At 39.0% G+C, this 24490-nt stretch overlaps 1 protein-coding gene across 3 annotated transcripts in view; it reads left to right on the forward strand.

Moving 5' to 3' along the window:
- Positions 1-3283: 3283 nt before the first annotated feature.
- The window catches only part of cuedc1b (CUE domain containing 1b), a 34275-nt gene continuing 13068 nt past the window's right edge, over positions 3284-24490 (forward strand). The window contains exons 1-9 of one of the 3 annotated variants that reach the window (XM_040131447.1): positions 3284-3411; positions 11968-12645; positions 13314-13441; positions 13740-13866; positions 16498-16759; positions 19182-19247; positions 19488-19568; positions 20479-20572; positions 20730-20788. In XM_040131447.1, coding sequence (XP_039987381.1) covers positions 12331-12645; positions 13314-13441; positions 13740-13866; positions 16498-16759; positions 19182-19247; positions 19488-19568; positions 20479-20572; positions 20730-20788 — 1132 coding nt within the window. In that variant the 5' untranslated portion in view covers positions 3284-3411; positions 11968-12330. Of the gene's footprint in view, positions 3412-3651; positions 4070-11967; positions 12646-13313; positions 13442-13739; positions 13867-16497; positions 16760-19181; positions 19248-19487; positions 19569-20478; positions 20573-20729; positions 20789-24490 lie in introns of those variants that run through there. The other 2 variants (XM_040131448.1, XM_040131449.1) reach the window with 2 other exon arrangements.

The raw sequence follows: 24490 nt of genomic DNA on the forward strand, positions 1-24490 counted from the left end.
CAGACACAATAATTGGCACCTTCACTAATATTTGGTTGCAGAACCTTTGCCAACATTGGCAGCCTCTAAACGTTTCTTGTAGCCATCTAGAAGCGTCTTGCTCCTTTCTGCAGGTAGTTTCTGCAACTCTTGCATTGCTCTGCGTTCAAGCTTCTTTAAGTTTGCAGGAGTCCTTTTAGCAAAGGCAGATTTCAGTTCTCTCCAAAGGTTTCCAATGGGATTTAGGTCAGGACTCATTGCTGGCCAGTTAAAAAACAGTCCATCTTGTCCTTTTCAACCATTCTCTTGTGCTGCAGGATGTTTGCTTTGGGTCGTCGTCCTGCTGAAAGACCCAAGACCTTTCCCTCAAACCTAGTTTTCTGACACTGGGAAAAACATTTTGCTCTAAATTGCCTTGGTAATCTTCGGATTTCATCATTCCCTGGATACATTCAATGCCTCCAGTAGTAGAGGCAGCAACGCAGCCCCACGGCATGATAGAACCTCCACCATGTTTTACTGTAGGTAGGGTGTTCTTTTCAATATTTCCTTTTCCTTCATTTCGTCGCCTATGCACTGATGCACTGCATTCCCAAAGAGCTCTACTTGGGTTTCATCTATCCATAGAACATTATCCCAGAAGGATAATGGCTTATCTATGAAAGTTTTTGCAAACATTAGTCTTGCTTTTTGGTGCCTTTCTTTTAATAGTGGTGCCCTCCGTGGCCTTCACCCATGGAGCCCCAGTTGGTTGAGTGTGTGGCATAAGGTACAGGCTGAAACTACCACTCCAGATTACTCCAGGTCAGCCTGGAGCTCTTTAAATGTCTTGTGTCATGTTTTTTCCACAATCTGCATCAACCTTCACAGACCTATCCCCTTTAGTTTCATCTTAGTGCCATGTACTGGAAATGCTTTAAACAAAATATAATTTTGTTTAAGCTTCACCAGTACTATAAATGAGTCTATCTCTCTACATCAGAAATTCAGATAATGTTTCCAGCTGTTTGTTTAGTTCATTTCTAATCCTATTTTGTTTTTTTTGTATGAGGATATGGGAAAAATTCCACATAAGCTCAAGTACTTACAAAAGCTAGATGGGACTCTAAGGCCCGGATTTCTTGATTCCATGTTTTACTTAAACATGATGAGAATGATATAAATTTGTTCCTTAAACATCCATTAACATCATCCCAGAGAAAACGGGGATCAACAGTAATTCTACTGCAAGACATGACTTGAAATTTTCATTTTATGAAAGAGAAAAACACCAACAGGGTGCATGTCTTTTGCCTTTCCCAATTTCCAGTGTACAGGAACAGCACGATGATTTGGAAGGTGCTAAAGGCCAAATATCTGAGGATCCAATGCAGCGTCCAAAGGTCCCAGAATATTGACGCATGGGATTACATAATGATTTTTGATGACATCCTCCAGCAGCTGCTGTCTAAGTTACGATAAAGGATCACATTACAGTCACCTTTTGAAGATGACAGATAGGACTGGCAGATGCAATATAAGATGTGTCAGAACTTTATCCTAAGCGTTTGGGGCATAAGCAGAGATAAGTAGCAATTTTTATTATCCAAATTCAACATAACACGAGCAAGCCTGCCATCGTCACTTCCTCCTGCACCATAAAACTGCTAATTTTAAATTACACTTAGTACTAAAATAAGTACGCCCTTACTTTTGTTGGAGGCAGATGCGGAGGCAGTTACATGGAAGGAATTGTTCTGTGTATAACTTTTATGATCTAGCAGTCTGTGGGGGTTTCACAGAAGGAGGCTCTTGCTGAAGATTGTAGAGTTTTCACTAACTGGTTTCCAATTCAACACAGAGTTGTTGCACAACGCTGTTACAAATGTTCTAGAGCGGGTCAGTGCCTCTCTGTACACGCCAGACTTTCATTGCTGCAGGTTGAAAAGTGTCGGGTGGGCCTCTTGTATTATGAGGGTAGTCTATTGTTTTCCCTTCTCAGTGGGTGACAAATAATTGTGTCAAGACAAGTAAAGACATCTAATCTCTCACTGATTTCCACTTTGAGGGCATCCTCCTACTCTGAAAGTCAGTCGGCATATGTGAACACCGTTTTTCTGATGTACACAACTGGGTTTTTTTGAGTTAAAGCATTTTACCCGAGCTTCAAGCTCAGCACCATAGGCAGCTGTAAGTTCTGTTCGTCATCCTACCTGCAACTGTTGTGTCATCTAGATCAGGCTCCCCGCTGTTACGGTACTGCATTTTCCTGTCCAGTTTAACAGCTCAGTGAGAAATCCTTCCCTTAATGATGCTTATACTATCCAGTTTTTGTAGGATATGTCAGAGAAGATTGGATTGAACTTTATCGTCATTTCTAATGCTTCAGGTAGTAGTGGTAGTGCTGATGAAGTGTCCCCGTTATTTTGTCCAATTTGACTGGATCGTCATACAAAATAATACCTTACTCTAGTTGACACTGAATGATTAATAATAGTGATTTAATTACCTTAAATGACCTGTTTTCACCCCCCCTATCACAGTCTCAGGAGCAAGAGAGAATTACAGGCTTAGTGTTGATCTCAGAGTTGTCATACTGAAATGCATTATGACACCCGCCCTTCAAAATAAACATAAACTCTTTGTTTACCTCTCGGGAAGTTCTTATCAAAGAAAATATCTAACAATTAAGTTTTTGCAGTTTCTGTATTTATTCAAATAATCACCCACCAGTCAGTATGGTTAGATAAACCCCAACTCAAAATTATTCTATGACTTTCTTTCAGTCGGTGGCTGTTGGCACGTACATGTTGCTTTTTTTTTACTTGCCATGCCATTATTGTGCCTTTTAATGAAAATGTGTACGGCACTTTGTTCAACTCCAGGTCAACATACTATATAATTAAACTTGATTTCATTTGATTTGATACGGCAGTGCATCAAACACTTACAATTACTCTACTACGATTACTCTTGATAAAAAAGAAAAGCGATAACTCTTTCGCTTGTATTCTTTTTAAATTTTGCACACTGCATTTTGTTTGAATTAGGGTATTGTAGCTAGATGTGGGTAGATCGCATCCCAGTCGGTGACGAATTATATTTATTTGCGATCATCCCAATCATCTACATGTACCTACATTTTGGATGGGCACGAATACATTTTGTATCTGCATTTGAACACCGCACCTTTTGCATGGTGTTCACATCAATGTGCCTTTTACGCTGAAGCTTCCCGTGGGTTAACCTGGCTAACGTCCGGTTACTCGCTGAAGTGAATGGGCTTTTTTTTCTTTTTTTTTTTTTTTTTGCCGGTGAGGGGAGGGACGGTATCCTTCTGGTTCCCATTACAATGCTGAGATCCACCATCCTGCCGCTCGGCTGTGCTTCCTGTCGACACTTCGGCAAACTGTGGAGAATATCTGTTCAGCTGAACCCTCTGTGCTAATGTCAGTGAGTAACGCTCGCATTGAAATATATATATATATATATATATATATATATATATATATATATATATATATATATATATATAATTTTCCAGCCAGAAAGACGTGTTTGACAATACAAAGCTTTAACTACTGGATTAGAAATGAATATTTAGCCCAGTTTACCTCTTCCCTTTGTAAACAACAACAACACGGCGATGGAAGAAAAAAAAAAGTGTTGTTTTTAGTAGTATCCATCTCCCGCACTGGAAATGAGTGCAATTCCTAACATTCGTGTGTCGAATGCGATGACACATCCGTACAGCGCTAATGTGGGTCGAGTCGCTGGCCGAGGCCTTGTAGATGAGTCCCCGTCTGGAGTACCTACGCGCCTGGTTGTGATTAGTTACCGATAGCTGGGACTGCTAACAATGTCGCCGCCGGACCTAGTTTCGCCCGGGGCCGCTGCCGTAGCATGAGGTCAGCCCCGGAGTCCCCCTGTCCGGAAGAGGGTTTTTGGGCGACGAGTCCCGACGTCGAGGGCAACATTTTTTACAGTTCTGAGTTGGCTAACGGCTGGGGGGTACCGCTAGCCTGCTAGCAGCGATCTCTTCCCGGGAAGAGCACATGCAAAAGGGGGACGCTTCGGTGTGGCGTAAGGTATGCCGCACTTTGGAAAGACGGTGGGTCGCGGGGGCTCTGTTCCTGGACAGATACGGGGAGCTTACACGCACACAAACGCGCAAAAACAAAAGTTAGGAGCCCCGGGACCTCTTACAAAATCAGCTCATTTTGTCAGCTGTTCCTCCCAAAAGACCCTCAACTGAAAAGATACCCCGTTGGCCAGTGTAATAGAGATTTGAGTTTTCCACCGGATTTGATCTATCTCTTACACAAACATTGGGGGCCTCTTCTCGCCTCATCATGATTTTGATTGCTGTTGCTATTTTTTAAACAATGGCAGCGGCCATCAGGTTTCTGTCACATTGTTTGGTTTACTGCTATCAAAATGGTTCACCGTGTCTTAACACTGTGAGGACGTTTGTTTTTTTTAAATGGTATAAAAATACTATATATATTTACCGTATATGGTATAAAAAAAATAAAGAAATATCATCTTATTGTGCCAGAGCCAGAAAATAGCAAACAGAAAACTGTCAACGAGACACAGCTGGTGCAGGTTGTTGTAAGTGGACTTCTAGAAAAAACTTTATTTTAAAGTATATTTTCAGTTATCATGAAAAAGCATTTAGTTAACTGCTCCACAGCTCCCGTGTCACCTGAAAATGGCATCGGCAGAAGGGATACATCACTCAATACTGACTGGTTTGGAAAAAAACATAACAAAATAACCCTACCCACTAAGAGAGAACCACCAAAGCCACCATGAACATGATGTCAGAGTAAATGACAACATGAAAGGGCAGTTGAACTTTGATTATTAGGCTCATGGTCACTCGGGCTTCAAGCCGATCATCAACAAGTAGTCATGTGCAGTTGGCAAGAATGTGCACCGCAGTGTTTCAGATTTGAAGAAGTGAAGCACCCGGTTCATGGGAAGCAGTAGTGACACAGTTGCAGAGGCTCACATAGGCACTTGCTACACTGCGTTAGCTGTCACAAAAGGCATTTAGTTGCCTCCTCTGCAAGGGCTTCAGTCACTAAGCTGTGATGTTTCCTGTGTGGGTCAGGCTGAGGATGTAGATGGACACCCCACAGCATTGTCCCGAGGGGGTGACATGGTGTTGGTAGCAACCAGTGAAACTTCTGTAAAAGTTGACTTGAAACCTGAATTAACTGGCTTTTGTTTGTTTGTTTGCTTGTTGTCCTTTGGGGGCACCAGGAACGAGTTGTGAACACAACAATGACAGATCAGCACCTTTTCAAAAGGATCTGGTGATTTTACTTGCAAACAGTTACTTATTTACAGATCCAGCAGATGTGGATTTGTGTTTCTGACCAGCTAGCGAATGTAAAATCCAATTTTCACTGTCTTTCAGGTCTGCTTTTGGTATCTACTAGCCCCGGAGGAGAATATCTGGCTCATTAACTTTTAATTGCTCCACCATGTTCGCCAACTAGTCTCTAACTGTGTAGGTTTTTAGAGCTTTATTTTTTGCTGAAAACAGCTGAATGCTGCAGCCAAAAACAGTATTATGAGAGTGGTGGGAGAGAACCAAAGCAATTTGGTTGCGGGTTGGATAGCTGAAGAATGAGCTGAAACCCACTACAAACCTCATTAAAGCCGAGGAGAGCTCCAGATTCGAGTGATCCAATTCTGTAGGTACATCACCACGAGTGAGTGAATCTTAAGATTGTTATTTGACATTGTCATAAAAATATTGATTACAGCCATTTTAACAGAATGAAGTGCTCCTCGTTGATATAGAGCTCACCATTGGTGAGGAGCACTTATTATATTGGATAGTTTGTTTGCTTTTATTCTATTTTTTATTGTTGTTGTTATTTCCTCCCTGCTCAGTGTTAAATCCACTCATAGATGCATTTATGTGTTTGCATGCAATGTGAAGTCAAGTTGAGTGGTGCTTTTAGTGTAGCTAAGACTGATTAACAGATATCTATGGAAACAAATAGTCCCTCTCGAAAGAGGAATACACCATAAACTTCATCAAAAATGTATATCTAACAAAATTGTCCTACATATTCAGATGTACATGTGTATAATTATGCTTATTTCACTATTGAAAATGGAGTGAGATTTTATCAAATTTTGGGGGAACTGCCCCGATTCGGGCCCCTCAGGCAGCACTAACTCTCAGACTGTGTGCAGAAGTCTCTTCAAAAGAATAATTGGAACGTACAGGTGACATGCAGATGAGTAGAAAGTGATAAGCCCTTCATGTCTTAGAGGGTAGATTTCCCCCATTGAGAGGAGCTTCTACTTGAACCCATACAAGTACATGAATTGACCCAGTTACAACATATTTTCAGAGGCATGCAGTGACATGAGTTTTTCTGAGAGAGATACTGAAATACTGAGAAACCAAGCTATTTCTATAATCGTGCGTTGCTTGTTAGATATGTTTGATTAGCAAAGCACAATTACATCCTGTAGCTTTGTACAGTGAGTCCACGTGCCTTTACTGGCTGTTAACACACTGACTGCTGGAGCACAGACATGACAGACTGCGTGTGATTTGTGAAAGTGTCTCTTTGTTCTGGGCTCTTGGCTTCAGTTTATCGTCACTTACGCCACCCTTCTGTCAGGGAATCGTGTTTATTGCCGTAGGTGGATCATTAACAAGGTGCAAATTATCCTGCTGCTGTGCGGGAGATATTTTGGTGCTCTGCTGATTCCTCTGTTGTGCATCAGTGCCATGCATCTGATCAAGAGAAATGGCATGGTCAGCAGCTTAGTGGATAACATGGGGGGTGCTATATTTGCTGTGGCAGCAAAGGAGAATTTGGAGACGTTCTAAACTATGTTTTCTATGTTGTTCATATGATGATTCTCACTTTTTTCACAGATTAGTAGTAGTCATGCAATATACACAAGTCCAGACAGAGTTATCACATGATAGGAAATCTGTCTTATTGGCCTGAATATTAGATGGCCATTATTGAAAGATGTAGAATTAAAATGTTGTACTTCCATTAAAGCAAAACATAAATCCCATATTTATGTAGCTTATCTGTAAGTCTCACACGCTCCTGTGATATTCTTTCCTGCCAATTAAGGCACCGGTATACACCGTCAGAACAGCCAGTGGGACAGTTGAATAGGTTCAGAAGCCCCGTCCCCCCACTTGTCTGAACTCAACTCTCTATTTTTGTCATTCCTCACACAGCTGTATCCCTTTTTATGTGAATAACCAAGGGCTGTTTAACTGGTTGGGTTACATGCGTTTTTTTAAATTATTTTGTCCACCCCATTCAAGTCAAGGAAGGGAGGCTAAACAACAGACACACTTCTCTGTATAATGCATTTCCCCTCAACAGCACCAGAAATTCCAGCCTCCAAAATTATACAGTTGACTCAACACCTCTTTAACACACATTCCTTATCAACTGAAAACTGAGTGTATATTACATTGTTGGGTGAAAAGTACTGTGGGAGACACTCTTTCCATGCAAAAAGATTGTTGTTTAATCCTTGAATATAATGTGACCCATCTCTTTTCAAATGTAACTCCCAGGGGAAATAAAGTATTTTCTTATATCCGGGCTAGTACGGTATTGTAGATCGTCATCTTGGCCATGGAACACTACATTTTCTTCCACACATGTGCACATGCTTACAATCCATAGATACTAACGGAAAAAAGATCAAATATGGAAAAGGAATAAATTGATCAGTAATCGATTAATCTATTACTCATAACAATCCTTAACGTTTTCCCAGATTTTCATCTAGAAATACATGTCATTGCAAAAGTTTATTTATTATTTTTTCTCAAAATGCCATAATTTCTAATATAAATTGATACTGAAGAGTTGGGTGAAATGACAACATATACCATGAGATGATATAAATTTTTCAGATTTTGCCATAGTGTTTACACTTTACCTATCCCTTACATCTAGACACATATATATAACGTTTTTAGACTTATCTTTGGTTTTCTTAGACCAGTCTGGGCAAATCAATTAGCAGAGGCAATATTTGAGTTACAGAACTGTTGCATCAGTGTAGTGAAAGACCACACTGGTGCAACATTTTTCAAATGTTAAATTACATATCTTTTGTTCTGAAAAAGGGATTTAAGGTATCCTAACAAAAAACATTTATGTTTATCTTAAAAAAAAGAATCAGTTGATGTATTTGTTTCAGATTTTTTTTAAGTTCTCCACTATCAACATCCACATTCATAGTAATTTGGCCAGTACTTATAATTGTAGTTGTTAAGTGACCGTTACACCTATACACACTCAGTATTATGTATTATGTATTATGTTCCTGAAATTAGAGGGAAAATATCTGTGTATATGTGACATAGATCCAGCCGATCAAAGCCTCAAAAAGTATTTTAAGTGTTTTTGATCATGTGCCAGATGGCTTCGCTTGTGCTGCTATGTTAGTAGGTCCAGTGTTGATTTCCCTTCACTGTCACTGGTCATGTTAATGGTGACAAAGATGGGACAAATCAAAGAGCTTGGCTCCTCTGACCTTGATGACGAGCAGCTTTAAATTTGCAGTACAACAATAAAAGCACAGTTTCTATTTGTTAGCCAATTCTTAGTATTATTAAACATTTAAATCAGATCAAGATCAAGTTGCGACACAATAAAGTAATGTCTTTTAGGTCGTTCACACCTTTTTCAAAGTCTCTCGGTTGCATCCTGGTGGCCTGTATGGTTTGAAGAAATCAGAATTTGTCAAACCCGAATTTAAGATTACCCATACACATAGAAACATGCTGACCTGGCTAGTGTTTAAAGGTTGTATCCCATGGAACTTAGTTGTCCCTTGGTGTTTTTAACTGCTTTAAATCCTTCATCCCAGTGCCTTAGAAAACTCCAGTGACCTACTTGAATGATTGCTGTCCAGCGGCTCACACACACTTCGTATTGAACTGCTATATGAAACTGGTCATGTCACTGGAACACTAATAGATCTTAAAACGAAACTATGCCATTTGACATTCACACGGCTCTTATCCAGAGTGTATGCTCTGTACGCATGATTACCCCTTTTAGTTACTGTTACTACACCTGTCAAGCTTTTGAAGCTAGTACTGCATTTCATGTATCCAGAAAAAAGTGCAGAATTGCCATTTGAAATAGTTTTTCATACGGAAGTAGACAAAAGCAGACTTCTCATTTTTAGTTAAAATTATATTTGTCACTGGCAGATGGTATCAGCTCTAGCCAGCTTATATCAACTGTTTTAGTGAGCTGAATGCTCAGTCTCAAAGTGATTTCGAAATGTTCCCAGCTGCTTTATTTGAATAAGAAACTCATAAAAGGATCTTAAATATTTATTCACTGGTTATATACATGATATCAACAAATTCAGTGCTGTGTAATGATGTAAAAAGGACTAAACTAAAAGGGTAAAGTGTTACTTTCTTCAAACATAACAGGACTCAAATATGTACTATAGAAATATTCAATACATTATTTGGACAAGCAACAGAAAGTTTAGATTTTTCCTCTATTGTATAAAAACATACAATACACATTTACTAACATACTGTTTGAAAAAACTCAAACTGTGTTTTACTATTGTATGAGAAAAAGCTTTTAGGATGAGAACAAATGAGTTTGGCAGAGTTGTCTCTGGTAAACTTTCACAGATGCACAAGAGAATGTTGATTCATTCTTAATGATTTTGTTTTTGTGTTTTTGGTTTTGAAAAAAAAATGACAAACCCTTCAAACTTTAAAGTATTGCTCTTCCTGCAGCTGCATGCACATTGGAGAAACCCATAGCTTAACAGACTTGCCATGATTGCTGAGTTTTATGGTTTTTATGTTTATGTTTTTTAAAATGTTTTTATGATTTATTTTTATGGTTTTCATGGTTTCTAGTTTGGTAAATTACTGTTTAGGGGAGGGGTTTAGCGAATGATCAGTTGTGATCATATTTGTTTACACCAATCACTTGTGCAAATGTGTAAAGTGTGACAGTATCACCTGACATAATCTCTATTAGTGGGCAGTAAATGATTCATACAAATTTCTAATATAGGCTGAACAGTATAAGCTGCTACAGCGTAACATGACTATACAGCATGAATTGTATCTCTGACTTCATTCATATTACGCTAGTTGATCATTTCATTCTTTGCTGAACTTGTTTATTCCATGATGTGATGTAAAATGCAACCATTTAAGTATTACTTTACCCCAGTACATTTTTAATAGATAGTTAATTCAACTTATTTTATTGTCACTGATGCTGTATTACACACATTTGTGTTAGCCAACTGAGCTGTCAGGCTGCCAGCCAAGAGAATGAAATAAGAAAAGCAGTAAGACAGTGAGTCAGTGAGTGATAGTGGCAGTGAGGCAGTCCAACACTGGTGCTATCATGAGATTAACAGAATTACAGATTAGCGTCGAGTACATTGGGCACCAGGTAAAGACAGATTAAACATCCAAAATGACTAAACACTGATGCATGCAACAAACAAGTCACCACATTATTCATATGAAAATCAATAAACACTAAATATAAATTTAGAGTTCAGAGTTCATGTGGAAAGTCCATTTGATCCCCTTGCACACCATGACAAGTGAGATCAGAAGCTTAATGTAGAGCTGTGAATCAGATATGATGCAAGTGTGACACTATATCACCATCTTGTGACTAGTTCAGACACGTAGAGTCCAGAGCTAACATTAGTGCATGTGTGTTCACTGGTCAGGTATTAGTAGCTGATCAAAGGAAAGACCACTGTGATTTTTAAGAGCAAGCAGTAAGCAACTATATCCCTTGCACTCATCCAGAAACACACACACACACTCTCTGAGGACTGAGAGTCCTGGATTGTGTGTTAAATATAGCAGGGTTCTTAGGTGCAGATTAATATGATAATGTTGGGAAGGTATCTTTGTACGTGCGTAGCAAAGGCATGGCATCACATACGCACCAATACTTGTGCACTCTCATTCTGTGGCAGAACTAGGCTAAAAGCCTCTGATAGTGATCTCAATAGAATGTTGAGTGTTTTCTTCGGAAAAAATGTTTTGAAAAAAAGGAAATCATTTGAATTTGAACATAACAGCAGCACATGAGAACAATATATAAATAATATATATAATAAATCTGCACAAATAAACATGGACCAGAATCTCAAAGGAATATTTCCTAAATCTTTTTGAGTCCATGCCACAAAGAACTGAGGCTGTTTTGAGAGCAAAGGGAGGTCCTACCCAATATTAGACAGGTGTTCCTAATAAAGTACTCAGTGAGTGTATCTTACTAGCCAGGTTGTTTGAGTTATATAGTATGTAAAGGCAACAGTAGGACCAACTGTGTCATTTTGTGTTTGTTTGTTAGGCAAATTAGGTAAGCAATAGTTGGACAGACAACAGCGGAAGAAGTGTTGGCGATATTAATCTTCTTTCGCATTTACTCTCTCTCCTCAAAGACTTTCATGGTGTTGCACTCAGATGTAAACACAAAAATGACCGAAGAATATGTTTGAAGGTCAAAACTCTGCCTACTTTCACATTTCCACATACCTGGCCAGTCACTGTATGAAGCAATTATGTTTGTTGGCTGAACCCTTAACCCTTCCTCCCTCTTAATGACCTCTCCCCAAATACTGGACATCTTTATTTGTCCAACAAGCATTCTCCATTGTACCTCTTTTTTATTTCTTGACTTGACTTCCCTTTTTATATGGATATCTGTGATTCTGAAAATTTCTTTGGATCTGGCATCTAGAAGAGAAGCAATTGATTTGATTTTTGTCTGATAATCCATAAATAAAAATCCAACCGAAATCCAAGAGATAAAATGTTATAGTGAAAACCACTTATTTCCAGCATGGTCACAAGATGTTAAAAGACAAAGAAACATAAATAAGCAATGATGTAATTTAACTGAAGAACTATATAATGTTTGTGTTACTAACTCTTGCTAATGCGCTGTCTGTCTTCTCTCTCTGTAGATGATGACTGTGATGCTTCTATGCATGTTCCCTGGTGGATTTTGACTCTAATCTCCACCTGGTGACAGGACCTTGGACGTTTAATTTCTGTCACCACTGAACCATTACAGTCCCTGCACACCCTATAATACAGTCAGTCATGCCGGATGCTACTGAATAACAAGTAGCACTGGGGGGGAAAAACTCAAGTTTTTCTAAACTCCCATCAAAGACTGCCATGTTTGTGTAAGAATGAGAAACTGAGTGGGGGAAAAAGTGGAAAGCAAGTGAGACTGAAGGGGCCAAAGTGCTTGTGGTGGTGACAGAAAAGTAGAGCCATCCTGTCAGTAGGTTGGCAGCACCTGAGGCAGCCAGGCCCTGAGGATGACTAGCCTGTTCAAACGCAGCAGCAGCAATGGAGGTTCCAGAAGTAGTGGAAGTGGTGGTGGGGGCAGTGGCAGTGGACAGGGGCAGCTCAATAACAGTAGGCCCAACCGGCAGGTCCGACGCCTGGAGTTCAACCAGGCCATGGAGGACTTCAAGACCATGTTCCCCTCTATGGACTATGAGGTGATTGAGTGTGTGCTGCGCTCCAACAATGGAGCTGTGGACGCCACCATCGACCAATTGCTCCAGATGAGCATTGATGGACAGGGCTCAGATGACAGTTCAGATTCGGATGACAGCATCCCACCAGAGGTCAGTGGAAAGGATCCAAGGGTACCGACACCAGCTAGGAATCTAATGCAAGCCCAGCCTGATGGGCTGCCAGTATTGACAACATAAACTAAATCCTCCTTTTATTTAATTGATTACCAGTATGGTCAGTGACAGATAAAAATTTCGAGATGATGGGGAGAGAGATTTCAAATACACTTGATTATTAAGGTGTTTTTTCAGTAGTTGAAAAACTTAGCAAAACTTAATGGAAATAACACTGACACATCAAAATAAATAATCCTCCAAAAGCCAGTTTTTGGTGAGAAGAAATTCTCTGTTGGCTCATACTAGCCGATCACTGGCCCCATAATCTAGGGTATAAATGCCCCTTTGGATGATAGTATTTATTCTCAAGACTTTTACAATAGTTTTTCTGAATATCAAATTTTAAACCACAAACATATCTTGAGTAATTTTTAATTTTGATTGGTGCCCAATCACATGTAAAAGAGAAGTTGATATATGCAGTGATTTAATGAAAAACTTTTGGAACGTTCAGAACGCTCAGACATACACATTTTGATTTTTGTGGTTTTTTTTGTGCATTAGGGATGTATGGAATTCTTGGAAAATTGCAAGTGCATGGAAGTAAACCAGGTTCAAACCATTTTAATGAAACAAAGCTTGTATTGTCTGCTTATTTCTAGATTCTAGAGCGAACACTGGAACCTGATAGTTCAGATGAGGAACCGCCTCCAGTATACTCTCCACCAACGTATGATATGCACATTTATGACAGAAAATACCTAGAAACCCCACCAACGCCCCCACCAAGGTAAGCAAGAGGGACATGACACAGAACCTGTGGCCTCGATAATGCAATTATCAAATTAAGTGCTACTTTTAAAAACCTTTTGTTTCTGTTTGGGTTCTTGTTTAATAAAATCAATTTTCTCTGATTTTACTGAATGGATGGAGGGCGTGCGTGTGCGTGTGCGTGTGCGTGTGTGTGTGTCTAAAAACATGAACACCAGTGTATTAGTAGTTGGCAATAGCTGGGGGTTAGTTCATAATGTATCTAAAGCACTTGGTAGAATTACTTATTTGTCCTGTTGCTCCATGGGCTCTCCTAGATTTGAAGCCCAGCCACCTCCAGGTCACCAGCAGGTCAGAAGCTACCGGAACTGGAACCCTCCTTTACTTGGAAATCTCCCAGATGATTTTCTGCGGATTCTGCCACAGCAGTTAAATAGTACAAAGGTAAAAAATGTTACCATATAAATGTTTAATGGTGACATTGGGTGTCTTAGTTTTCGTCAAAAGTGACAGTCGACTCTCTATGTAAATCAGCTGTGGTGTAAAGCAGTGGTGTAGCGAGAAAAATTGTGATGTGAGCCTCGCACATAATTGGGAGGCACATAAAGATAATTTAATCTATATTATTATTATTATTATCCATATTATTATTATTATTAATATTAATATTATTATTATTATTATTAATAATAATAATAATAATAATAATAATAATAATAATAATAATAATAATAATAATAATAATAATAATAATAATAAAATATTTTATTATCATTACTACTACTACATAGGTGAGGCCCATTTAATTGTATATAAAATAGAACTATTTAATCACAGGTTGCATTGTATGCATATGCTTTATACCGGTTTCATTGAGCTTGATTGAGCTACAGGCCGTAAAATTGTCACAAAATATTAATATCACCTATCTATACATCTATCTATCACCTACTTCTGGTGCTTCTGTGAAGGTCCATTGGAGCACTTGCGACTAAGATTTAAAATATTTAAAACATTGATACCAGAACAAGTTTGGCATTGTATGGGTATCGATAGAAGTGTTATTGTTGGGGTTGCAGTGTAATTACTAGTGGTTTCTAAGGTGTCACCTGGCAAGTGCTAAGGAATTACTGGTAGGGGTGTACAATGCCTAGCTAATGAAAAAGGTGTTAATAGGTGGTTACTCGGATGTAAAATGTGGTCTCTGGAGTCTCTCTAGGCAGTTGCTGTGGTGTGATTTGTTTTTGCTAGGGGGTTCTGGGTGGATCCATGCCAATGTTTTTGCAAGTTAAGCTCCTTCCTTACTATTAATGTATCCTTAAGATTTTTCTGACCAGTTTTGGGTTTATGCTATACTTAAAATTTTTTAAAATTAATTCTCCTTAGATGTTTTTTCCTGACCATTTCAATTAGCCATTGGTTTCCATTTATCAGTTTGACTGTTGAAACATGCTCGAGTTGTGTAGTCCATCATGGTGAACATTAAGTCTGTATTAATATTGATTAGTGTTACATTATTGTAACTCATTTTGAGTGCAGATTAATTTGAATGAAAGCAGACAAGCTGTTCAAGCACGTGTCAAGAGTTTTCTCACTACATAAAATAAAGGAAAACAATGGATGCCTGGAATAGTTTAAAAGATGTATTCAAAAAATAATTCAACTTACTAGTTAACATGTTTTTTCTTGTATGTTTCATCCATGCACAAACAAGTGTTAAAATAACAATCTATGGTTTTAGGGAAATTGCATACATAAGCTATAGTTCATCCATCTGCCTACCTGTTCTTTACAGTATATCCTGCTACGGTGCAGGTTTCCAGATGTGATATAGCCATGAACTCAAGTTTTAGTATATGTATGATCAGGATTTATTAGGAATGCCATACTAATACTGGGTAGGGCCTCCATTTGCTCTCAAAACAGACTCAGTTCTTTGTGGCATGGATTCCACAAGATGTTGGAAATATTCCTTTGCGATTCTGCTCCATGTTGACATGATTATATCAGATTTGTCAGCTGCACATCAATGCTGCAAATCTTCCGTTCTACCGCGTCCCAAAGGTGTTCTATTGGATTCAGATCTGGTAACTGGGGAGGCCATTGAGGTACACTGAATTCATTGTTATGTTCATGAAACCAGTTTGAGACGATTTGCTTTGTGACATGGAGCGTTGTGATGTTGGAAGCAGCGATTAGAAGATGCTAAATTGTGGCCATAAAGGGCTGCTCATGGTCAGCAAGAATAATCAGATAGGCTGTGGCATTCAAACCATGATTGACTGGTATTAAGGGGCCCAAACTGTGCCAACAAAACATTCCCCACACCATTACAACACCAGCCTAGACTGTTGACACAAGTCTAGGCTGATGTTCCTCATCAGCATGCCTCCAGGCTAGACGGGGTTTGCCTTCTGAGATGCTTTTCTGCTCACCAAAGTTGTAAGGAATGGTTCTCTGAGTTACTGAGCCTTTCTGTCACCTCCGAACAGTCCGGACATTTTCATCTGACATCTCTAATTAACAGGGCATTGCCATCTGCAGAACTGTCGCTCACTGGATGTTTTTTGTTTTGTCGCAGCATTCTGAGTAAACTTTGAGATCTCTGTGTTTGAAAATGAATGAAATGAAACTGATATTCATCTTCTCATCTAACTCTCGGAAGGAAAGGCGGTATATTCCAAAATGTAGAATAATCCCTGTAGAGTATTAACAGCAGGAGTAGTCCTGCTATTAGTAGTATCAATGTGGGGTACGCTTCATAGTATTGTACAACTCATAGTTCTCGCAGAAGCACGAAAGGTAAAAGTCCATAAATGTGTCACACCAGTGTCAGTTGAAGTAGATGTAGAGGTAGTAGAAGTAGTAGTTGTAGTGGAATGCCAGTAGATTATTGGTATCTTTGGTGGTGGTGGTAGTAGGAGTAGGAGTAGGAGTAGGAGTAGGAGCTGTTTTTCACTGACTGGTATGATATCCTTCTGTATGGCTGCCAGACAATATATTAAATGACCTCTTCAAGTAATCTCTAATCAAACCATATGAATTGATTTTATAATCCTGTCTTTACTTCAACAGAGCTCTGAGAGCAGTCTATCCCAACCTTCATCATCCTCCTCCTCCTCAGTTTCTTCAATAAGCCAATGGACAGCCCCATCTGGTTCTCTGTCTGGAGCTGCAGGGACCACTGGAGGTCCAGGTTTGACAACAGGTGGTACAGAGCAAGACAAGAAACTGAAACAGTATCTGGAAGATGAGCGCATCGCCCTGTTCCTGCAGAACGAGGAATTTATGAGAGAGTTGCAGCGCAACCGCGAGTTCCTAATTGCCTTAGAGAGAGGTATGACCGTGTACATTTGACTCATTATACACAGAGAAGTTCTGCACATAATGTCAGCTTGAAGTCACTGTCAATAGCTGTACTATTTTTGGTGGTATAGTGTTGAACATGGGAGTTAGTCCCTTGAGATAACACATAGAATATACAAACATTCACATTTGAAATTGTGAGATAGTTACAGTTATAGTACAGTTAGTACTGCGATACTGATACGTCCTGTTATGATTGTTTTCATTAAAGGTTCCCTGTGGAGTTTTTGACCTTTTGTACGCTATGGGGTCCCTGTTTTGTTTGTATTGTACATGTGCATGAGGACACAGAGGCATACATGCATGCACACACCCGGGTGACATGGTACATACTCCTGTCAACGGTTTCACACTATATACACTGATCTACTGATGGTGGTGCTGCAGTGCACTAACGAAGGCAAGGAAGACGAAGACTGTCAGCTAGTAAAGGTGACTGTAGACATTTCTGGATTTTAAAATACTTCAAAAAATTGGCTTAGCAAATGTTCTTTGAGGAAGGAAACGTATTCAACACATTTGTTAGAGATCAAGGATACATACAGTGTGTTTTGGCTACTGAACACTGAATGTAAACATAACTTTTGTTTGTTTACAAGAAACTCCACAGAGCACCTTTTAAAAGCCCTAGTTTTTTGTGCCAGTATTGCCATTGGCACAATTTCCCTTGATGATAAAGTCCTATGCATGTCTCTTTGGAATTACTTTTGTGTAAGTAATGAAACTTAAATGTATGATCACAAACCACACAGCAATATCAGCAACCAAAAGCTACTAACACTAGAAAATGTTAGTGCTAAAACATGAAAAGCAAAGAAACCGTTTCTCCAAGACCACTGTCCAGGTGTGACTACATTGTTTGGTTTAGGTTTCTAACTTTTGTGAGTTTGGCCTTTGTGTTTATTGGACAAATTTGGGGCAAGGTTCCAAATGGCAGAACTCTGCCACTCTTCTATTGGTCAGATATACTGCCAGTCATAAGACCTGATTGCACCAGCATTTGTAACAATGAAATTTCATATCAAACCTGTTCATCTCAGTGGATTGAATGGTACAAACTTGATATCTTGATTCATCCATCCAGCATGGCTAACTTCCTCTATTTTGCATTAGCAAAGAAAACACCAATAGCCTGGGCACCATGGCTACACTGGTTCAGTTGATGGTTTTTAGCTAAGCTAAACTAGGCTTAGCTTGAAAATCAGAAGTTTCTGTAAACAGCCAGCTTAGCTCTGTCCAGTCTCTGATCTACTGACATGAGATTGACATATATTTTCTCATTTCACACAAGCGTATTTCCCCAAATGTCTTACCATTAGTTTAAACTGTGATTCTGGATGAAAATCCAGAAAAAAGGAAAAAAATTCTTTGCCTTTCCCATTTTAATTTTGTCATGTTTAACAGTGGTGATAGTTTTGGATTCATGTTCCTCTTGTTTGTTTTGTTATGATATATATTTTTGCTTTTAGTTTCTTGGACAAAATTAATTCCATATGTCTCCATTTGTCATTGTCTTACATCCTTCAGCTTATGATCAGGGCACATGCTTCCATTGTTTTAGTAGGTATACTTAGAGCTCCAGTTGAGCCTGAACCACGCACAAAGGTTTTTCGGCTGTTTTACAGAGGATGAACTTCTGTAAATTCTAAGTTCTTAAATCACATTATTCACTTAATCTCAGATATATCAATACAGTTTTGAGAAAAAAACCTGACTCCATTCTGAGTTGAAAGTTAGACTTTGACTTTATTCTCAGCAAGTCAATGTCTTTCAGCTCTGAACTCAGGTTTTAACAATTCCGAGTTTAGGCTCAAGACATTTATTTGGCCTCAGTGCCCATCTTCAGAGTTTTCTAAACATGGACCTTGTTCTCCACAAGGTGATCAACATGAACAGGATAATGAACTAAATATTTGGCCCATAACTCATATTACATTGCACTAGCAAGGCACATCATTTTTGAGGAAAGACTCAAATGTTTTTGTTGGTGGTGGAAATACTAGCTATTTGCACTTTTGAAATTCAGGCTTTGTTGAGACAAGCTAGCTAAAACAAGACTTAAAGCCTCCATATCTCAGAAACTAAAGAAAATAGAAGCTGATAATTTGCACACTACGTGTTGGGTACAATGGCATTTACATACAGTATAAAGCAAATCCAAGATGGTCGGTCAGGAAGCCTCTGTTGATTTGACATGGAATGACCCTTTGGCTGTTCTGGTGCAACAATACAAAGCTTTAAACTGTTTTCCCTTCTCATCAGACACTGGTCAAAATGAATTGATGTGGAGGCTTAGATGTTTTAGGAGTATACCATTATACCTGAGCTCATCACATGTTTTTCATCACCTCTTCCTGACATTAGTGGTCATAACATCTGCTCTCTGTTTTTAGATCGCTTGAAGTATGAATCAAAGAAATCAAAGTCCAGTCATTCATCTAGCATGGAGAATTCCACAGGTAGATATCAGTCATCAAGCTTCTTCTGCCAGGCTATGTACAATTTCTTTGCACACTGAATTCTACTGAATACTGGTCTTTGTGTGTCTAAGCATTCACTGTGATATTTGTTGGTTTTGTCGAGGATATGTGCTACGGGCATCATACTATAAATAGTTGTACTGTATTTACAGTTTGTGTTTGACATATGCACATGTTCATAAATGTACAGTGTGGTAGTGTTGCTGTGTATGTGTGCAGGAGAACAGTACTCTACAGCTTCGATTGAGGCCGTCTCAGACGACGCTCTGTTCAGAGACAAACTCAAACACATGGGCAAATGTAAGTCTCTTAATTTACAGTACTACTGGTATTTTACAAATAGCTGTGTTAGACTTCGAGGTAGATGTGTAACGGTACACAAAACTAACATTTTGGAGTTTACATCGATTTTGGGATCATAGTTTGGTACATTTTCAGTACAGCAGAGAAAACAAAGAAATGCAGAACATTTTTTTCTCATTTATTAAAAAAAAAAAAACATTCAACAGTGGCTCATTGGCCATAATTCTTACTGTAACAGTTAAGGCACTCCAATGTTGGCATATTGTTAATAAGAAAAAATAAACAACAAAAATAAATAAACACAAATGTCAGTAATGATCCATCCTAAGAATCTGACCTGTTTAGTATAAAGTATAAAACAAATAAAATAAAATAAAAAATAGCCATTAAGACAAGTCAGTATATTTATAATTAACTTTCATTAGCTATTCAGCTGTTGGGAAAAAAAAAAAAAAAAAAAAAAAACTCTTGCTGAGGACAGAGAGAGCTGATTCAGCAAGGTAGTGTTTTTGCAAGATATATATAATGTTTGTATGTGTATATATAGATGTTTGTATGTGAATGTATATATAGATATATGCATGTGAATGTATATATAGATATATGCATGTGAATGTATATATAGGTATATGCATGTGAATGTATATGTGTGTGCGTGTGTATATACGTATGTGTATATGCATACGCAACCCGTGCTCTAGAATTTCCGCTCCCGGAATATGTGTATGTAGACATAAATATACTATTCTGACACTGACTGACTGGCTGTACCGAACTCAGGACATCTCATACTCAACCAAACGTCCTCTGCGGAATAGTTCATCACCAGTATACGTACCGTCACACCTCTACTTCAGGGTCATTGTCTAGTGTAGTTAATTACCTAGGATAATTTTTTCTCCTCCAGCTACAAGAAAGAAGCTTTTTGAAATTGCCAGAACATTCTCAGAAAAGACAAAGAGGAGAAAGTCAAAAAGGAGGGCACTCCTGAAGCACCATTCGTATCCTTTGGTTAACCATGGTCACATTATCTTGCAACGTACTTTTTTGTTGTTGTTGTTGTTGTTGTTGTTGTTGTTGTTGTTGTTGTTGTAAGGTAGGAAAGTTGTTTGTCAATTTCCATTAGTCCATGGTGTTCTTAACTAAGCTCCTTTCCAGATTGGGCACAGCCAACTCTACAGCCAATCTCCTTGATGATGTAGAGGGAAACCCTTGTGGTAAGAAATGCAAGTCACCCACACAATGGAAAATATTTTGATTTTGTCACTGTTATAGAGCAGTGGTTTCTGACTGGTCTAGGTTCAGTGTCCAAATATTCCATCAGACATCACAGTTCACACATAGAGCAGCCTAACATCCCTTAGGTACATTTTCAAACTATGCATCCATTTAGGTGAGAAAGAACTAACCACTGAGCTATGCTTCAATTTTGATTCACAAAATTTTACCACAGTTTGTTGTACATTTCTAAGACGTGTTTACAGATGTGTGATTATATCTGATTTTTAAAAAGCAAACTTGAAACGGAGTTTATGAGCAACATCCAACTTTACCAACCATTTTAATCTCCCACTGGCCTACTCACACAACAGTAAAAACAGTAAAATTCTAATGCAGTAAAGGAAAAAAAAAAAGCTAGCCTATTTATAGCCATGGGAGGATGCGCACAGTTTTTCCTCACCAAATCCAAATGATAGAAATTAGCCTATCACTATAAAATGGATTAACTTCCATAGACACCTATCTTAAAAGCCCCTCACCTGGCCCAGAACAGTGCACACTGGCAAGATCAATTTACCATAGGCTATGTCAGGTTTGAGGAGTTGGAGCTATAAATGTCTTACAAAATGTTTTTAATGTTAATTGATGTATGAGCGTAGCTGTTGAAATCCAAATATCTCTCTTCCCTGACACGTCTTGTGCTGATCCTGCCAGTCCAGATGTTTTGGTCATCCTTCTACCTGGCTGTGCAGCTGTCCCCTAAAGATGCTCTCATCTCAAATCAAGACATTGTCTTAGCAATTCTTTGCTACAAACGTTTACACCTGACTTTATAACCTTTCAAATTCCAGATAATTAAAATAAATATTCATTAAATCAGATGGTACCTGAGCCTGTCCCTCTTAATGCCAGAGTTGCATGGCCAGGCATGACCTATCCTCCAGACAGCTGTTCGAAAGGATGCTCCCTTATTCAGTATACAGAGGCTTCAGAAACTACTTATACTCTTTCACTTTTTGCACACTTTTAGTTCATTTAATTTTAAATGGGCAAAAATAGCTAATTTATCTATCAGTCTGCACTCAATAATTCTTAATGACAAAGTGAAAGCATGTTTTTTGCAAATTTCCTAAAAATCAGAAACTGAAATCTCTCAATTGAAAAAGTTCTGTGACACTCCAGATTGTGGTCAGGTGCATTCATTTTGCTTTAATTATCCTTGAGATGCATCTAGAACTTGACTGGAGTCAACCTATTGCAAATTGAATTGATTGGACATAGTGTAGGAAGGCACACACCTGTGTATGTAATGTCCCACAATTCACACTATGTGAGGACACAAACCAAGGTGAAAATCTAAGGAACTCTCTGTAGACCTCTGCGATCAAAATTGTAGCAAGGCATAGATCAGGGCAAGGGTGTTAACCGTTTCTAAAGCTTTGAGTGTTCCCAGGAGCACAGTGGCTTCAATGATTGTGAAATTGAAGAAGTTTGGAATAACGAGGATTCTTCCTAAAGTTAGCTATCCAACCAAACTGAGTAGGTGGACAAGAAAGGGCCTTGGTTAAGGGGGTGACCAAGAACCCAGTGGTCACTCTATCAGAGCTTCAGAAGTCCTCTGCAGGGACGGAAGAACCGGCTGGAAGGACGAACGTCTGTCTCAGGCTTTTATGATATAGGGGCTTGATGGAAGCCATTTGGAGTAAAAGGCATATGACAGCCCAGTTAGAGTTTGCCAGACAGCATTTAAAGGACTCTGAGAGCATGAAGAAAAAGATTCTCTGGTCTGATGAGAAAAAAATGTAACTCTTCGGGCAGAACTACAAGCCCTATGTCTTCCAAGCACCGGCCACTGATGATCATCTGAGTCTCTGACTGCCCTTGAGTAGTCCAGCCAAATCCCAGAATTTAACCCCATAGAACATCTTTGGAGAGACCTGAAAATGGCAGTTCACAATTGCTTTGCATCCAATTAGACAGAGCTTGAGAGGATCTACCGTGTAGAAAGAGAGAAACTACCCAAATCCAGGTGTGCAAAGCTTGTAGAGACTTACCCAAGAAGATTCAAAGCTGTAATTGCTGCCAAAGGGGCTTCTACAAAGTACTAAATTAAGGGTATGAATACTTTGTAAATTAGACATTTCAGTTTTTGATTCTAATAAATTTATATATAAAATTATAAATATATATATTTAATATGCATAAAATTATAAAAAGTTTTCAGTTTGTCATTATGGGTTAATGAGTGTAGATTGATGGGCAAAAATGTCAATTTTATCCATGCAAAAAGTGAAGGTTTACTTTTTGAAACAACTGTATGTACACATACGTATTGTGGTCAGTGAACTAAAGTTTGTTTTTCTTTGATGTATGAAAGATGCAGAAAGCCTTGAGCAACAAGCGGTCTCACTCTGTGATGCCGGTAAGCAGTGTGTGAAATAGTCCCTGACAATCGGGGAGTTTCATGCGTGGCCCTTCCAAAACAGAATAGCATTCTAGGTGGCTATCCATAAATTTCAGACATGAGGCTGCTGAGGTTAAAGAGTAACCACAACCTTAAATTCTGCTAAAAGCCTGTCTTCCTGCATTTAAAAAAAAAAAATGCATCAGAGCACTGAGGGTGCAACGACTGTAGGAGGCATGGCTTTGTGCCTACACAGTGTGTGACATGGAGGGTCAGGGGACATGGGGGGGACTGACTCACCACTGCTCCCTGTTGCATGGACACAGAATTAGTAGTCAGAGCTAACCAGCCAATGTGAAGCTGCTGTCAGATTTTTTTTTTTTTTCTACTGGAAAGCAAGGGAGTATGGAACTTTGACAGTCACTAGAAGCGCATTTATGGCCCTTTTGCAAGAGTCACCCTGCGGCTGTTCTGAGTCTGTGTGTGTGTGTTTTTTGTGAGTTGGGGAGTGTCGGTACATAGCCATAGCCCCGCTGTTCACCGTTGTTATCATTACTTGTTGTTGGCCCTTTGGCTGCAATTACAGCTTTGACTCTTCTCTGGTAAGTCTTTACAAACTTTGCACACCTGCGTTTTGGCAGTTTATCCCATTCTTCCCGACAGATAGTTTCAAGCTCTGTCAGATTGGATGGGACGTGTCTGTGAACTGTCATCTTCAGGTCTCCAAAATTGTTCTATGGGATTTAAGTATGGGCCACTAGAAGACAGTGAAGCTTTTCCCACAGCCACTCCAGCATTGTCTTGGCTGTATGCTACAGTTTATTGTCGAACTTAAAGGTGAACTGTCGCTCAACCCTCAGGCCGCGTGCACTCTGGAGCAGGTTCACCAAAGGGATACTAACCAAGTGATGAGCAGTGCCTGGTGTACACCAGACAAAGTGTTTGGAGTTCTCCTGTAAGAGTTAAAATTTTGTTCAAGTTTCTGACTTGAATCACAGTTTTTTCATCTCAGTGTCGTTGCCGTTTGATAAAGTCCAACTGGGGCCTTTCTTGTGCCTTTTACTCAAAATGGCTTCTGTGGGAACACTCAAAACTTTAGAAATGGTTTTATACCCTTGCTCTGACCTACGCCTTGCCACAATTTTATTGCTGAGGTCTACAGAGAGTTTGTTTGACTAGATGGCTTGGTTATTGTCCTTAATTGCAATTTGAATTGTGGAACATTACATACACAACGTGTGTGTCTTTCTAAACAATGGTGACTCAATTCAGTTAATTGAGCAAACAGGATGGT

The sequence above is a fragment of the Xiphias gladius genome, chromosome 7 (assembly GCF_016859285.1).
Source record: "Xiphias gladius isolate SHS-SW01 ecotype Sanya breed wild chromosome 7, ASM1685928v1, whole genome shotgun sequence".
Taxonomy (NCBI): Eukaryota; Metazoa; Chordata; class Actinopteri; order Istiophoriformes; family Xiphiidae; genus Xiphias; species Xiphias gladius.